The sequence below is a fragment of the Tursiops truncatus genome, chromosome 12 (genome assembly GCF_011762595.2).
Source record: "Tursiops truncatus isolate mTurTru1 chromosome 12, mTurTru1.mat.Y, whole genome shotgun sequence".
Taxonomy (NCBI): domain Eukaryota; kingdom Metazoa; phylum Chordata; class Mammalia; order Artiodactyla; family Delphinidae; genus Tursiops; species Tursiops truncatus.
In genome coordinates, this window is record NC_047045.1 from 70,183,250 (window position 1) to 70,201,018 (window position 17,769).

General features: G+C 38.7%; 1 protein-coding gene across 4 annotated transcripts in view; it reads right to left on the reverse strand.

Annotated features, from left to right (window-relative positions):
• The window catches only part of EPM2A (EPM2A glucan phosphatase, laforin), a 106,742-nt gene extending 91,691 nt beyond the window's left edge, over window positions 1-15,051 (reverse strand). The window contains exons 1-2 of one of the 4 annotated variants that reach the window (XM_073789704.1): window positions 14,343-14,550; window positions 8,599-8,752 (exon numbers count right to left, since the gene is read on the reverse strand). Coding sequence is in view for 2 of the 4 variants with exons in the window: in XM_073789700.1 (XP_073645801.1) it covers window positions 14,557-14,857 (301 nt within the window). In the remaining 2 variants the exon portion in view is untranslated. The other 3 variants (XM_073789700.1, XM_019951661.3, XM_073789703.1) reach the window with 3 other exon arrangements.
• Window positions 15,052-17,769: the final 2,718 nt, after the last annotated feature.

Consider the following 17,769-nt stretch of genomic DNA (forward strand, 5'->3'; position numbering starts at 1 on the left):
ATGGAGATGGGGGGACGGGGAAGCCCCGCATTCCATACCCCTCCCTCCCCCCAGCCTGAGTGAGCCAGAGCCCCCTAATCAGCTGCTCCTTTAACCCCATCCTGTCTGAGCAAAGAACAGATGCCCTCAGGCGACCTACACGCAGAGGCAGGGCCAAATCCAAAGCTGAGCCCCTGGGAGCTGTGTGAACAAAGAAGAGAAAGGGAAATCTCTCCCAGCAGCCTCAGGAGCAGCGGATTAAACCTCCACAGTCAACTTGATGTACCCTGCATCTGTGGAATACCTGAATAGACAACAAATCATCCCAAAACTGAGGCGGTGGACTTTGGGAGCAACTGTAGACTTAACCTTGCTTTCTGCATCTAATTTGTTTCTGATTTTATGTTTATCATAGTTTAGCATGTAGAATTTATTACCATTGGTAGATTTGTTTATTGATTTGGTTGCTCTCTTCCTTTTTTTTATATATATATTTTTTCCTTTTTTGCTTTTTTGTGAGTGTGTATGTGTAAACTTCTTTGTGTGATTTTGTCTGTATACCTTTGCTTTTACCATTTGTCCTAGGGTTCTGTCTGTCCGTCGTTTTTTTGTTGTTGCTTTTTTTTTTAGTACACTTTTTAGCGCTTGTTATCACTGGTGGATATGTTTTTTGGTTTTGTTGTTCTTTCTTTCTTTCTTTTTTATTCTTTTTTATTACTTCTTAATATTTTAAAAATAATTTTAGAGTTTAATAATTTTTTTCTTTTAATAATTTTATTTTATTTATTTACTCTTTCTTTCTTTCTTTCTTTCTTCTTTTCTCCCTTTTCTTCTGAGCCATGTGGTCAACAGGGTCTTGGTGCTCTGGCTGGGTGTCCCAGGCCTGTGCCTCAGACGTGGAAGGCCGAGTTCAGGACACTGGTCCACCAGAGACCTCCAGGCTCCACGTAATATCAAATGGCGAAAGCTCTCCCAGATATCTCCATCTCAATGCTAAGACCCAGCTCCACCCAACAACGAGCAAGCTACAGTGCTGGACACCCTATGCCAAACAATTAGCAAGACAGGAACACAACCCCACCCATTAGCAGAGAGGCTGCCTAAAATCATAGTAAGGTCACAGGCACCCCAAAACACACCACCGGACGTGGTCCTGCCCATCAGAAAGACAAGATCCAGCCTCATCCACCAGAACACAGGCACCAGTCCCCTCCACCAGGAAGCCTACAAAACGCAACATTAGCCACTGGGGGTAGAAACCAAAAACAACAGGAACTACGAACCTGCAGCCTGCAAAAAGGAGACCCCAAACACAGTAAGTGAAGCAAAATGAGAAGACAGAGAAACACACAGCAGATTAAGAAGCAAGGTAAAAACCCATCACAACAAACAAATGAAGAGGAAAGAGGCAGTTTACCTGAAAAAGAATTCAGAGTAATGATAATAAAGATGATCCAACAGCTTGGAAATAGAATAAAGAAAATACAAGAAATGTTTAAAAAGAACCTAGAAGAACTAAAGAGCAAACAAACAATGATGAACAAACACAGTAAATGAAATTAAAAATTCTCTAGAACGAATCAATAGCAGAATAACTGAGGCAGAAAAACGGATAAGTGACCTGGAACATAAAATAGTGGAAATAACTACCACAGAGCAGAATAAAGAAAAAAGAATGAAAAGAATTGAGGACAGTCTCAGAGACGTCTGGGACAACATTAAGCACACCAACATTTGAATTATAGGGGTCCCAGAAGAAGAAGAGAAAAAGAAAGGGACTGAGAAAATATCTGAAGAGATTATAGTTCAAAACTTCCCTAATATGGGAAAGGATAATCAAGGCCAGGAAGCACAGAGAGTCCCATAGAGGATAAATCCAAGAAGAAATATGTCACAACACATTAATCAAACTATCAAAAATTAAATACAAAGAAAAAATATTAAAAGCAGCAAGAGAAAAACAACAAATAACATACAAGGGAATCCCCATAAGGTTAACAGCTGATCTTTCAGCAAAAACTCTGCAAGCCAGAAGGGAGTGGCAGGACGTATTTAAAGTGAAGAAAGGGAAAAACCTACAACCAAGATTACTCTACCCAGCAAGGATCTCATTGTTTCGGAGGAGAAATTAAAAGCTTCACAGACAAGCAAAAGCTAAGAGAATTCAGCACCACCAAACCAGCTTTACAACAAATGCTAAAGGAACTTCTCTAGGCAGGACACAAGAGAAGGGAAAGACCTACAATAACAAACGGAAAACAATTAAGAAAATAGTAATAGGAACATACATATCGATAATTACCTTAAATGCAAATGCATTAAATGCTCCCACCAAAAGAAACAGACTGGTTGAATGGATATAAAAACAAGACCCAGATATACGCTATCTACAAGAGACCCACTTCAGACCTAGGAGCACATACAGACTGAAAGTAAGGGGATGGAAAAAACTTTCCCATGCAAATGGAAATCAGAAGAAAGCTGGAGTAGCAATTCTCATATCAGACAAAACAGATTTTAAAATAAAGACTATTACAAGAGGCAAAGAAGGACACTACATAAGGAACAAGGGATCAATCCAAGAAGACGATATAACAATTGTAAATATTATACACCCAACACAGGAGCACCTCAATACATAAGGCAAACGCTAACAGCCATAAAAGAGGAAATCGACAGTAACACAATCATAGTAGGGGACTTTAACACCCCACTTTCACCAATGGAAAGATCATCAAAAATGAAAATAAATAAGGAAACACAAGCTTTAAATGATACATAAAACAAGATGGACTTAATTGATACTTATAGGACATTCCATCCAAAAACAACAGAATACACTTTCTTCTCAAGTGCTTGTGGAACATTCACCAGGATAGATCATATCTTGGGTCACAAATCAAGCCTTAATAAATTTAAGAAAATTGAAATCGTATCAAATATCTTTTCCAACCACAATGCTATGAGACTAGATATCAATTACAGGAATATATCTGTAAAAAATACAAACACATGGAGGCTAAACAATACACTACTAAATGCCCAAGAGCTCACTTAAGAAATCAAAGAGGAAATCAAAAAATACCTAGAAACAAATGACAACAAAAACATGATGACCCTAATCCTATGGGATGCAGCAAAAGCAGTTCTAAGCAGAATGTTTATAGCAATACAATCTTACCTCAAGAAACAAGAAACATCTAAAATAAACAACCTAACTTTACACCTAAAGCAATTAGAGAAAGAAGAACAAAAATACCCAAAGTTAGCAGAGGGAAAGAAATCATAAAGATCAGAGCAGAAATAAATGAAAAAGAAATGAAGGAAACAATAGCAAAGATCAATAAAATTAAAAGCTGGTTCTCTGAGAAGAGAAACAGAATTGATAAACCATTAGCCAGACTCATCAAGAAAAAGGGAGAAGACTCAAATCAATAAAATTAGAAATGAAAAAGGAGAAATAACAACTGACATAGCCGAAATACAAAAGATCATGAGAGATTACTACAAGCAACTCTATGCCAATAAAATGCACAACCTGGAAGAAATGGACACATTCTTAGAAAAGCACAACCTGCCAAGACTGAACCAGGAAGAAATAGAAAATATAAACAGACCAATCACAAGCACTGAAATTGAGACTGCGATTAAAAATCTTCCAACAAACAAAAGCCCAGGACCAGATGGCTTCACAGGCGAATTCTATCAAATATTTAGAGAAGAGCTAACACCTATCCTTCTCAAACTCTTCCAAAATATAGCAGAGGGAGGAAGACTCCCAAACTCATTCTAAGAGGCCACCATCATCCTGATACCAAAACCAAAGATGTCACAAAGAAAGAAAACTACAGGCCAATATCACTAATGAGCATAGATGCAAAAATCCTCAACCAAATACAAATAAACAGAATCCAACAGCACATTAAAAGGATCATACACCATGATCAAGTGGGGTTTATCCCAGGAATGCAAGGATTCTTCAATATACACAAATCAATCAATGTGATACACCATATTAACAAATTGAAGGAGAAAAACCATATGATGATCTCAATAGATGCAGAAAAAGCTTTCGACAAAATTCAAAACCCATTTATGATAAAAAGCCTACAGGGAGTAGGCATAAAGGGAATTTCCCTCAACATAATAAAGGCCATATATGACAAACCCACAGTCAACATCGTTTTCAAAGGTAAAAAACTGAAACCATTTCCTCTAAGATTAGGAAAAAGACAAGGTTGTCCACTACACTACTATTACTCAACATAGTTTTGGAAGTCTTAGCCACAGCAGTCAGAGAAGAAAAAGAAATAAAAGGAATCCAAATTGGAAAAGAAGTAAAGCTGTCACTGTTTCCAGATGATATGATACTATACATAGAGAATCCTAAAGATGCCACCAGAAAACTACTAGAGCTAATCAATGAATTTGGTAAAGTAGCAGGATACAAAATTAATGCACAGAAATCTCTTGCATTACTATACACTAATGATGAAAAATCGGAAAGAGAAATTCAGGAAACACTCCCATTTACCACTGCAACAAAAAGAATAAAATACCTAGGAATAAACCTACCTAAGAGGACAAAAGACCTGTATGCAGAAAAGTACAGGACACTGCTGAAAGAAATTAAAGATGATATAAATAGATGGAGAGATATACCATGTTCTTGGATTGGAAGAATCAACATTGTGAAAATGACTATCCTACCCAAAGCAATCTACAGATTCAATGCAATACCTATCAAACCACCCACCACTGGCATTTTTCACAGAACTAGAACAAAAAATTTCACAATTTGTATGGAAACACAAAAGACCCCAAAAGGCCAAAGCGATCTTGAGAAAGAAAAACAGAGCTGGAGGAATCAGGCTTCTAGACTTCAGACAATACTACAAAGCTACAGTAATCAAGACAGTATGGTACTGGCACAAAAACAGAAATATAGATCAGTGGAACAGGATAGAAAGCCCAGAGGTAAACCCATGCACATATGGTTACCTTATTTTTGATAAAGGAGGCAAGAACATACAATGGAGAAAAGACAGCCTCTTCAATAAATTGTTCTGGGAAAACTGGACAGCTACATGTAAAAGAATGAAATTAGAACACTCCCTAATACCATTCAGAAAAATAAACTCAAAATGGATTAATGACCTAAATTTGAGGACAGACACTATAAAACTCTTAGAGGTAAACATAGCCAGAACACACTATGACATATCACAGCAAGATGCTTTTTGACCCACCTCCTAGAGAAATGGAAATAAAAACAAAAATAAACAAATGGGACCTAATGAAACTTAAAATCTTTTGCACAGCAAAGCAAAACATAAACAAGATGGAAAGACAACGCTCAGAATGGGAGAAAATATTTGCAAATGAAGTAATGACAAAGGATTAATCTCCAAAACTTACAAGCAGTTCATGCAGCTCAATATCAAAAAAACAAACAACCCAATCCAAAAATGGGTAGAAGACCTAAATAGACATTTCTCCAAAGAAGATATACAGATTCCTAACAAACAGATGAAACTCAACATCATTAATCATTAGAGAAATGCAAATCAAAAGTAAAATGAGGAATCACCTTACACCAGTCAGAATGGCCATCATCAAAAAGTCTACAAACAATAAATGCTGGAGAGGGTGTGGAGAAAAGGGAACCTTCTTGCACTGTTGGTGGGAAGGTAAATCGATACAGCCACTATGGAGAACATTATGGAGGTTCCTTAAAAAACTAAGAATAGAATTACCATGTGAGCCAGCAATCCCACTACTGGGCATCCCACTGAGAAAACTCTTCAGAAAGAGTCATGTACCACAATGTTCATTGCAGCTCTATTTACAATAGCCAGGACACGGAATCAACATATGTTTCCATCAACAGATGAATGGATAAAGAAGATGTGGCACATATATACAATGGAATATTACTCAGCCATAAAAAGAAATGAAATTGAGTTACTTGTAGATAGGTGGATGGAGCTAGAGTCTGTCATACAGAGTGAAGTAAGTTAGAAAGAAAAAACCAAATACCATATGCTAACACATATACATGGAATCTAAAAAACAAACAAACAAAAAAAAAAACGGTTATGAAGAACCTAGGGGCAGAACAGGAATAAAGATGCAGACGTAGAGAATGGACTTGAGGGCACAGGTAGTGGGAAGGGTAAGCTGGGATGAAGTGAGAGAGTGGCACGGACATATGTACACTACCAAATGTAAAAGAGATAGCTAGTGGGAAGCAGCTGCATAGCACAGGGAGATCAGCTCGGTGCTTTGTGACCACCTAGAGGGCTGGGATAGGGAGGGTGAGAGGGAGAGGCAAGAGGGAAGAGATATGGGGATATATGTATGTGTACATCTGATTCACTCTGTTATAAAGTAGAAACTAACACACCATTGTAAAGCAATTATACTCCAATAAAGATGTTACAAAAAATGGTAATAGCAACATACATATGGATAATTACCTTAAATGTTAATGGATTAAATGCTCCAACCAAAAGACACAGGTTTGCTGAATGGATACAAAAACAAGACCCATATATATGCTGTCTACAAGAGACCCACTTCAGACCTAGGAACACATACAGACTGAAAGTGAGGGGATGGAAAAAGATATTCCATGCAAATGGAAATCAAAAGAAAGCTGGAGTAGCAACACTCATATCAGATAAAATACATGTTAAAATAAGGAATGTTACAAGAGACAAGGAAGGACACTACAAAATGATCAAGGGATCAATCCAAGAAGAAGATATAACAATTATAAATATATATGCATACGACATAGGAGCACCTCAATACATAAGGCAACTGCTAACAGCTATAAAAGAGGAAATAGACAGTAACATAGTAATAGTGGGGGACTTTAACACCTCACTTATACCAATGGACAGATCATCCAAAATGAAAATAAATAAGGAAACAGAAGCTTTAAATGACACAATTGACCAGATAGATTTAATTGTTATTTATAGGACATTCCATCCAAAAGCAGCAGATTACATTTTCTTCTCAAGTGCTCACGGAACATTCTCCAGGATAGATCGCTTCTTGGGTCACAATCAAGCCTCAGTAAATTTAAGAGAATTGAAATCATATCAAGCATCTTTTCTGACCACAACGCTATGAGATTAGAAACGAATTACAGGGAAAAAAACATAAAAAACACAAGCACATGGAGGCTAAACAATACGTTACTAAATAACCTAGAGATCACTGAAGAAATCAAAGAGGAAATCAAAAAATACCTAGAGACAAATGACAATGAAAACATGACGTTCCAAAACCTATGGGATGTAGCAACAGTAGTTCTAAGAGGGAAGTTTATAGCTATACAAGCCTACCACAAGAAACAAGAAAAATCTCAAGTAAATAATCTAAACTTACACCTAAAGGAACTAGAGAAAGAAGAACAAACAAAACCCAAAGTTATCAGAAGGAAAGAAATCATAAAGATCAGAGCAGAAATAAATGAAATAGAAACAAAGAAAACAATAGCAAAGATCAATAAAACTGAAAGTTTGTTCTTTGAGAAGACAAACAAAATTGATAAATCATTAGCCAGACTCATCAAGAAAAAGAGGGAGAGGACTCAAATCAATAAAATTAGAAATGAAAAAGGACAAGCAACAACTGACATAGCAGAAATATAAAGGATCATGAGAGATTACTACAAGCAACTCTATGCCAATAAAATGGACAACCTGGAAGAAATGGACACATTCTTAGAAAGGTATAACCTTCCAAGACTGAACCAGGAAGGAACAGAAAATACGAACAGACCAAGCACAAGTAATGAAATTGCAACTGTGATTAAAAATCTTCCAACAAGGGCTTCCCTTGTGGTGCAGTGGTTGAGAGTCCGCCTGCCGATGCAGGGGACGCAGGTTTGTGCCTCGGCCCGGGAATATCCCACATGCTGTGGAGTGGCTGGGCCTGTGACCCATGGCCGCTTAGCCTGCACGTCCGGAGCCTGTGCTCCGCAACGGGAGAGGCCACAGAAGTGAGAGGCCCGCGTACCGCAAAAAAAAAAAAAAAAAAAAAATCTTCCAACAAAAAAAAGTCCAGGACCAGATGGCTTCACAGGTGAATTCTACCAAACATTTAGAGAAGAGCTAACATCCATCCTTCTCAAACTCTTCCAAAAAATTGCAGAGGAAGGAACACTCTCAAACTCATTCTACAAGGCCACCATCACCCTGATACCAAAACCAGATAAAGAAAAAGAAATTTTCTTTTTTCTACAAAAAAATAAAAACAAAAAGAAATTTTCTTTTTTTCTACAAAAAAAAGAAAATTACAGACCAATATCACTGATGAATATAGATGCAAAAATCCTCAATAAAATACTAGCAGACAGAATCCAACAACACTTTAAAAGGATCATACACCACGATCAAGTGGGATTTATCCCAGGGATGCAATATGTGCAAATTCAATATATGCAAATCAATCAATGTGATCAATCAATGTGATACACCATATTAATAAACTGAAGAAGAAAAACCATATGATCATCTCAATAGATGCAGAAAAGCTTTTCACAAAATTCAACGCCCATTTATGATAAAAACTCTCCAGAAAGTGGGCATAGAGGGAACCTACCTCAACATAATAAAGGCCATATATGACAAACCCACAGCAAACATCATTCGCAGTGATGAAAAACTGAAAGCATTTCCTCTAAGATCAGGAACAAGACAAGGATGTCCACTCTCACCAAAATTATTCAGCATAGTTTTGGAAGTCCTAGCCACGGCTGTAAGAGAAGAAAAAGAAACAAAAGGAATACAAATTGGAAAAGAAGAAGTAAAACTGTCACTGTTTGCAGAGGACATGATACTATATATAGAGAATCCTAAAGATGATACCAGAAAACTACTAGAGCTAGTCAATGAATTTGGTAAAGTAGCAGGATACAAAATTAATGCACAGAATCTCTTGCATTCCTATACACTAATAATGAAAAATCTGAAGGAGAAATTCTGGAAACACTCCCATTTACCACTGCAACAAAAAGAATAAAATACCTAGGAATAAACCTACCTAGGGAGACAAAAGACCTGTATGCAGAAAACTATAAGACACTGATGAAAGAAATTAAAGATGATACCAACAGATGGAGAGATATACCATGTTCTTGGATTGGAAGAATCAATATTGTGAAAATGACTATACTACCCAAAGCAATCTACAGATCCAATGCAATCCCTATCAACTTACCAATGGCAGTTTTTAAAGAACTAGAAAACATCATCTTAAAATTTGTATGGAGACACAAAAGACCCTGAATAGCCAAAGCAGTCTTGAGGGAAAAACACGGAGCTGGAGGAATCAGACTCCCTTACTTCAGACTATGCTACAAAGCTACAGTAAGCAAGACAATATGGTACTGGCACAAAAACAGAAACATAGATCAATGGAACAAGATAGAAAGCCCAGAGATAAACCCACGCACCTATGGTCAACTAATCTATGACAAAGGAGGCAAAGATATACAATGGAGAAGACAGTCTCTTTAATAAGTGGTGCTGGGAAAACTGGACAGCTACATGTAAAAGAATGAAATTAGAACACTCCCTAACACCATACACAAAAATAAACTCAAAATGGATTTGAGACCTAAATGTAAGACCAGACACTATAAAACTCTTAGAGGAAAACATAGGAAGAACACTCTTTGACATAAATCACAGCAAGATCTTTTTTGATCCACCTCCTAGAGTAATAGAAGTAAAAACAAAAATAAACAAATGGGACCTAATGAAACTTCAAAGCCTTTTCACAGCAAAGGAAACCATAAATGAGACCAAAAGACAGCCCTCAGAATGGGAGAAAATATTTGCAAACGAATCAATGGACAAAGGATTAATCTCAAAAATATATAAACAGCTCATGCAGCTCAATATTAAAGAAACAAACAACCCAATCCAAAACTGGGCAGAAGACCTAAATAGACATTTCTCCAAAGAAGACATACAGATGGCCAAGAAGCACATGAAAAGATGCTCAACATCACTAATTATTAGAGAAATGCAAATCAAAACTACAATGAGGTATCAGCTCACACCAGTTAGAATGGGCATCATCAGAAAATCTACAAACAACAAATGCTAGAGAGGGTGTGGAGAAAAGGGAACCCTCTTGCACTGCTGGTGGGACTGTAAATTGATGCAGCCACTATGGAGAACAGTATGGAGGTTCCTTAAAAAACTAAAACTAGAATTACCATATGATCCAGCAATCCCACTACTGGGCATATACCCAGAGAAAACCATAATTCAAAAAGACACATGCACCCCAATGTTCATTGCAGTACTATTTACAATAGCCAGGTCATGGAAGCAACCTAAATGCCCATCGGCAGACGAATGAATAAACAAGTTGTGGTACATATATACAATGGAATATTACTCAGCCATAAATCGGAATGAAATTGAGTCATTTGTTGAGACGTGGATGGATCTAGAGACTGTCATACAGAGTGAAGTAAGTCAGAAAGGGAAAAACAAATATCATATATTAACACATGTATGTGGAACCTAGAACAATGGTACAGATGAACTGGTTTGCAGGGCAGAAGTTGAGACACAGATGTAGAGAACAAACATATGGACGCCAAGGGGGGAAAACCGTGGTGGGGTGGGGATGGTGGTGTGCTGAATTGGGCGATTGGGATTGACATGTATACACTGATGTGTATAAAATTGATGACTAATAAGAACCTGCAGTATAAAAAAGCAAACAAAAACAACTAATACTAAATTTTCTTTGGGTTATTTGTATGGAAATATGTTAATATAAATGTTTCAGACATTACATGAAATTTCTAAAAATCTTATATGTTCTGGTATAATGTTATAAGTCATTATTCTCGTTATTACTTTAAAATATGTTTCTCAGAAATAACTAAATTTCCTTGTCAATTGCATTATTATGAACTTTCATCAAATCTTTAACCATGGTCATTTTGAAGTCTTTTGTCATTTGCAGACAGTTCTGGGTGTACTCTGATGCTTTTGCAAATATATTCCTATAAAAGGGTTTCATCTTCAAGGAATTCATGGAAAAGACTCTGACAAGTACAGGTTTCTGGTAACTGACTATACTGCTGAACTGAATGAATAAGCATTTTCAGAACTCTAATGGAAAACTGATGAATTTATAAAAGTGCTAACAAAAGATCAAGATGAAAAAAAATTAATTACATGGGACTGAGTGAACTGATGAGGATGATTATAATTTTTGTGACTTTCTGTTTGAATAAAAAAAAAATCCCACAAAGACTCAGAGACAAAAAATATACAAATCAATTTTCACTGCAAAGTAAAGGAGCTGTTACAGTGGAGGATTACTGGACTGAATGTCAATATTATGACATAGTGTGAGTGTGTTTCATGTTTGGTAATTGCAATCATTGTTGCTTTTGTTGTGGCCATCCATTTACAATGTTTGGTGTCAGTTTATCTCTTGTAAAAATAAAATACAGGGTGTGTGTGTGAAAAAAAAAGTATAAAAAAATACCAAAAAAAATTATTTGAGGATACAATCCAATGAAATGATTAAGACATTCAAGAAAGTGGAAGATTTGGAATCCTTAACAATGCAACACACATCGGAGTTCAATTAAAAACAACAAAAATAAAAGTCTCAGCTGTGCTCAGAAAGCTATATATTAGTGAAAATTGGAACAAAAATCCCAATTCTTCAAGGAAAAGAATGTTTTCAAAAAGTGAGGAATTTGCATTCATCCAATACTGCATTTAAGCTAGGAAATTTTGATGATCAACGTGCTGTTTCTGTTTTTAAAAAGTAACTAGAAAGTTTGAAACAAGGTGTAGAACATGGCCACCCAAACATAAAGTAAAATGAGCTCTGGTATCACTTTAAATAAAAATCTGAGCATGATTTACAGTGTAAGAGAAGAGAGCTTTTCCTCCTGGTACACAGGTTTCATGTCACAGAATTATATTTCCAAACTTTTAATGAGTGCAACTGAACTACTTAGTTCCACACTAATTATTTCCTAATCATAATAGTAACAATAACAAACACTTATTTAACACTTAATATATGTCTTATTCTAAGCTCTTTAGATTTATTAGCCAGTTTAGTCCTTTCAACAACAGCACAGTAAAGTGACTTGCCCAAGGTCACACACTGGTTGGTGAAGCCATTCTGGCTCTAGAATCCTTGCTCTTAAAAATAGGCTATGCGGGCTTCCCTGGCGCAGTGGTTGAGAGTCCGCCTGCCAATGTAGGGGACGCGGGCTCGTGCCCCAGTCCGGGAAGATCCCACACGCCGCGGAGCGTCTGGGCCCATGAGCCATGGCCGCTGAGGCTGCGCGTCCGGAGCCTGTGCTCCGCAACTGGAGAGGCCGCAGCAGTGACAGGCCCGCGTACCGCAAAAAAACAAACAAACAAACAAAATAGGCTATGCTGCGCCTCGTGATGCTCTTTGTTAACTTACAGTTCTTAGAATCAACCTATCCACCTAAAACAAGAAGGCACAGCAACAATTATAAAACAGAATACAAATTATATGTTAATAGAACTTAATGTAGAAATGATGATTAACCAAAGTAAGGAGAAGGGGAGGAATGTGTAGGTGAGTTATTTTTCTTATCCTTTTACATAGGAGTAACTTTCTATGTAACAGAAGCATAATACAGAAATTTCTATATAATAGAAAGTCAACAATAAACTACATATATGCAGTATAAAATAATAATATAAAAACCAGCAGGGAGGAGAGAGATAATGAACTTGAGCTAAATTCCTCATATTTCACAGCAAGTATGATGGTTAATTTAATGGGTATACAGCAGCTGTCAATAGATATTGTCTAATTTTAATTTAAATGTAATATATAACTTGTATGGTAACTCAGAAAATCTAAAAACAGAAAAATTCAACTTGATATATTAAGAAATAGCAATATAAGCAAATTATTCAGAACTTTGGGAGGAATATCAGAAAAACTAAAAATAGAAAAGGAGAGAGACTGGGGAAAGGGAAGAATCTTTCTTTTTTACCATCCTAATTTTTATTAAAATGATCAGATATTACTTTATTATGAAAAATAATTATATAATACTATTAATAATAGTAATATCCTGTAAAGAAGGGCATAATTGATGAGAGTACCTTTCAGTTCTGGCATCGTAATACAAAAAGACAATAAACGTCACCAGACCATGAAACTCAGCGGGGTACAAAGAGGAACAAGGAAAAAATATATATATAAACATATTACAGAACACTCATGCTCTTTGCAGATTCTTTGATTCCACATCATTATGGGCTAAGTGGCCCATTTTTGTCATATAAACTTCCACAGAGACATTTCATCCACTTTAGACAACTACTGAGCCACACATACTCCAATCCCCAACTTTGCACATTTCATTTAAAGAAAGGACTGTCTAAATTCACACATCGCGGGCAGGATTCTACACTGGCATAAAGCTTTCAGGGAATAATTTGGTAGTCCTTACTGGAATGTAAAATATGGCCACGCTTTGACCTAACAGTTTCACTTCTCAGAATCTACCATACAGGAACATTCCCAAATGCTCAAAGATAACTTTATACACAGATTTCCAATTAAGCTATTACTGTTTATAACAGAGGAAGACAGAAAACAACCTAAATGCACATTGGTAAATGCAGAATATTTCGTTGCCATTTAAAAAATGAAATATACATTTATACGAGTGGCACTAAAAGGTATCCGCAACCTTTACAGAGCAAGAAAAAGCAGGATAGAGAATAATATATTAACCAATTTATGTGTGAGATAGATACATGTCATATATTGGTCTGTGTGCAGTGGACTTAGGGTGTGTGGAGGACACAAGTTTTTACTTTGTACATTTTTTGCTTTTGTTTTTGATTTTTTACAGCCAGCATGTATTGTTTTTATATTTTAAGAAATCAGAGCATATCTCAACTGTCATATATTCGGGGCTTTAAAAAAATCAAAAAGAGAAACGCTCAACGTTTTTCCAGTAGTTCATTCTCAAATCGAAAAGAAGAAAAAAATAATACACTAGAGATAGCACGTTGCAGTTTAGGATTAGCGAAAAGGGTAGCTTCACTGGTTGGGTCATTTTTTAGTGAATCGGGGCAAGAAAATGAGGGCACAAAAACAGTCAAGGCAGAGTTCAGGAGCGAACCCAGGAGCGGCGGGGGACCTGGCAGACCGGGAACCCGCGCAGGGAGGACGCGGAGGGCGAGGGGGACCGAGGCCCGAACCGGGTCCTGTGTTTGTGGGAAAGAGGTCGGAGGAGCAAAGACCGAAGGGGCGGGAGGACAGAAACCCAGAAACCCAGCCTCCATCTAGCGAACCTGTTGGGTGCGGGAGGCGCGGCTGGGGCGACAGCTGGGCGGACAGAGAAGGGTCAGCCCAGGGCGTCCGGGGAGTTCAGACAGCTTGTGAAGCCCGAGCGGCGGGCAAAGCGCCCGGGAAGTCGCGGCGGGGACTGTGGGGCCCGCCCCAGGCCGAGGCCGAGGCCAAGGCCAAGGCCGAGGCCGGGATGCAGGCCGGCGCAGCTCCCAGTACCTTCCCAGGAGAGCTCTCCTCCCGGCTCGCGCTTCAGGAACTTGTACCAGAACGTGTCCACGCGGCCCGGCTCCGCCCCATCCTGCGCCACCTCCTCGGCCGCCAGCTCCACCTCCCCGAGCCACAGGCCCGGTTCCTGCAGCGCCAGTGTCCCAGCGCCCGCTGCCGTGCCCGCCGGCTTCAGGCGCACCGCCCCGCGCGGCTCCCAGCGCCCCAGCTCAGGCCGAGACCCCACGACCAGCAGCTCCGGCCCGGCCCCGGCCACCGCGGGCGGCACCACCACCCCGAAGCGGAACCGCATGGCAGCGGGCGGCGCGGCTCCCGGGCTCCAGTCTCCCTGCGACCGGCGGACGCGACCCGAGCGCCAGGCGGCAGCGGCGATTGGGCGGCGGCGCGCGAGGCCTGGACGCGCGAGGCGCGGACGCTGGCAGGGACACGTGCGATGCTGCACCTTTTTTGGGCTGCATCACGCGGCCCAGGAGCCCGAGGATGATCCAGGCCGGGGCCTTTGGCCGCGGGAAGTGGTCAGCTGGGGCCACCACCCGTCTCTCCCCGAGAAAGAGCTTGGCCCCTGCCCGCTGCCTCTTCCAGCGGCTCCGCGGACGTCTGGGGACGCATCGGAAGCAAGGAAAAGGGGTTAAGAAAGGAAATAAAACATCTCATAAGCCCCGAGATTTTCCAGTAATCTTTCTAAAAACCTCGAAATTATTTTTGTGAGAGTCGTAGGAAGAAGAGAATGGCATATAGAAAGCAGCCTCCACAATAGTGAAGTTGGGGAAAGATCCTGCAGCGGTGTCTGGAGAGCTCCGGACCTTCAACAGGTCACTTACACTCTCTGGGCCTCAGGTTCTTACCTGTAAACTGAGGGTATAAAATAATGATCTTTTTGGTACATGACTCTTTTTGAATTATGGTTTTCTCAGGGTATATGCCCAGTAGTGGGATTGCTGGGTCATATGGTAGTTCTATTTGTAGCTTTTTAAGGAACCTCCATACTGTTCTCCACAGTGGCTGTATCAATTTACATTCCCACCAACAGTGTAAGAGGGTTCCCTTTTCTCCACACCCTCTCCAGCATTTATTGTTTCTAGATTTTTTGATGATAGCCATTCTGACTGGTGTGAGATGATATCTCATTGTAGTTTTGATTTGCATTTCTCTCATGATTAGTGATGTTGAGCATTCTTTCATGTGTTTGTTGGCACTCTGTATATCTTCTTTGGAGAAATGTCTATTTAGGTCTTCTGCCCATTTTTGGATTGGGTTGTTTGTCTTTTTGATATTGAGCTGCATGAGCTGCTTGTATATTTTGGAGATTAATCCTTTGTCAGTTGCTTCATTTGCAAATATTTTCTCCCATTCTGAGGGTTGTCTTTTGGTCTTCTTTATGGTTTCCTTTGCTGCGCAAAAGCTTTTAAGTTTCATTAGGTCCCATTTGTTTACTCTTGTTTTTATTTCCATTACTCTAGGAGGTGGGTCAGAAAGAATCTTGCTGTGATTTATGTCATAGAGTGTTCTTCCTATGTTTTCCTCTAAGAGTTTGATAGTTTCTGGCCTTACATTTAGGTCTTTAATCCATTTTGAGCTTATTTTTGTGTATGGTGTTAGGGAGTGATCTAACTTCATACTTTTACATGTAGCTGTCCAGTTTTCCCAGCACCACTTATTGAATAGGCTGTCCTTTCTCCACTGTACATTTCTGCCTCCTTTGTCAAAGATAAGGTGACCATATGTTCATTGCAGCTCTATTTACAATAGCCCAGAGATGGAAACAACCTAAGTGTCCATCATCGGATGAATGGATAAAGAAGATGTGGCACATATATACAATGGAATATTACTCAGCCATAAAAAGAGACGAAATTGAGCTATTTGTAATGAGGTGGATAGACCTAGAGTCTGTCATACAGAGTGAAGTAAGTCAGAAAGAGAGAGACAAATACCGTATGCTAACACATATATATGGAATTTAAAAAAAAAATGTCATGAAAAACCTAGGGGTGAAACAGGAATAAAGACACAGACTTACTAGAGAATGGACTTGAGGCTATGGGGAGGGGGAAGTGTAAACGGTGACAAAGCGATAAAGAGGCATGGACATATATACACTACCAAACGTAAGGTAGATAGCTAGTGGGAAGCAGCCGCATAGCACAGGGAGATCAGCTCGGTGCTTTGTGACCGCCTGGAGGGGTGGGATAGGGAGGGTGGGAGGGAGGGAGACGCAAGCGGGAAGAGATATAGGAATATATGTATATATATAACTGATTCATTTTGTTGTGAAGCTGAAACTAACATACCATTGTAAAGCAATTATACTCCAATAAAGATGTTAAAAAAAAAAAAAAAAAAATAATGATCTTTAAAGACCCTGCCGGCTCTAAAGTTTTTCTGATTAGTGGAAGAGGCGCCATTCAGAGCCCAGAGCTCGTGCAAAAACACTGAATACTTTTCCCTTGCCTAGACCAATTTGATGCCTGAAATGACACATGATCACTTTCTTTTTTCGAAAGAGTGTTATAATACTTTAGTACGTATAAAAATGGTTTAAAGTAAATATTTTCAAGCCTTTCCAAGGTAAAACAAAACCCAAAAACGGTAATTCTATGACTGTAAATATATGACTGACAATTTTTAAATGGCATAAAATAAAGCTTTTTGCTTTGAATTTGCTTTCAGTAAAAGTCAGTAATATTTTTTCAACTTAAAACATCATTCTGTGTCCAGAAACACAGGCTTATAGTTATTTGATCAAAAGAAAACTGTTAGGGGTAGGGCGTGGAGGAGGGGGGCTTTAATTTTGGTCACTACCTTAAGAAAACCACCTGTCCTGTTTACATAATCTGTTACTTTTTGATTCTTTATTAAAATTGTTCTCGTGGTCTTAACATTTCTATATTCATCAGCACTTAACATAGCAATCTTATGTGAACTAAAGACACACAAAGACACGTCTTTACCAGTATTTGAAAGCTTGTGAATAGTGGGGGGAAAGTCAAAAAATTTCAGACATTCAGAATATAAGTAGAACAGAAAGAAGTATAAAAATGTAAACCATACAAACTCAGTCTCTCTGTGGAACAATTAGTAAACTATTAATACATTTCACTTTTAAATATCGATATTCCACTCAGTGTTTGGTTAGTTGCTAAGCTTAGGGATAAACACAAAGAAAAATGTGAAGACAGCAGGGCTGGCCAAATACGGCTGATT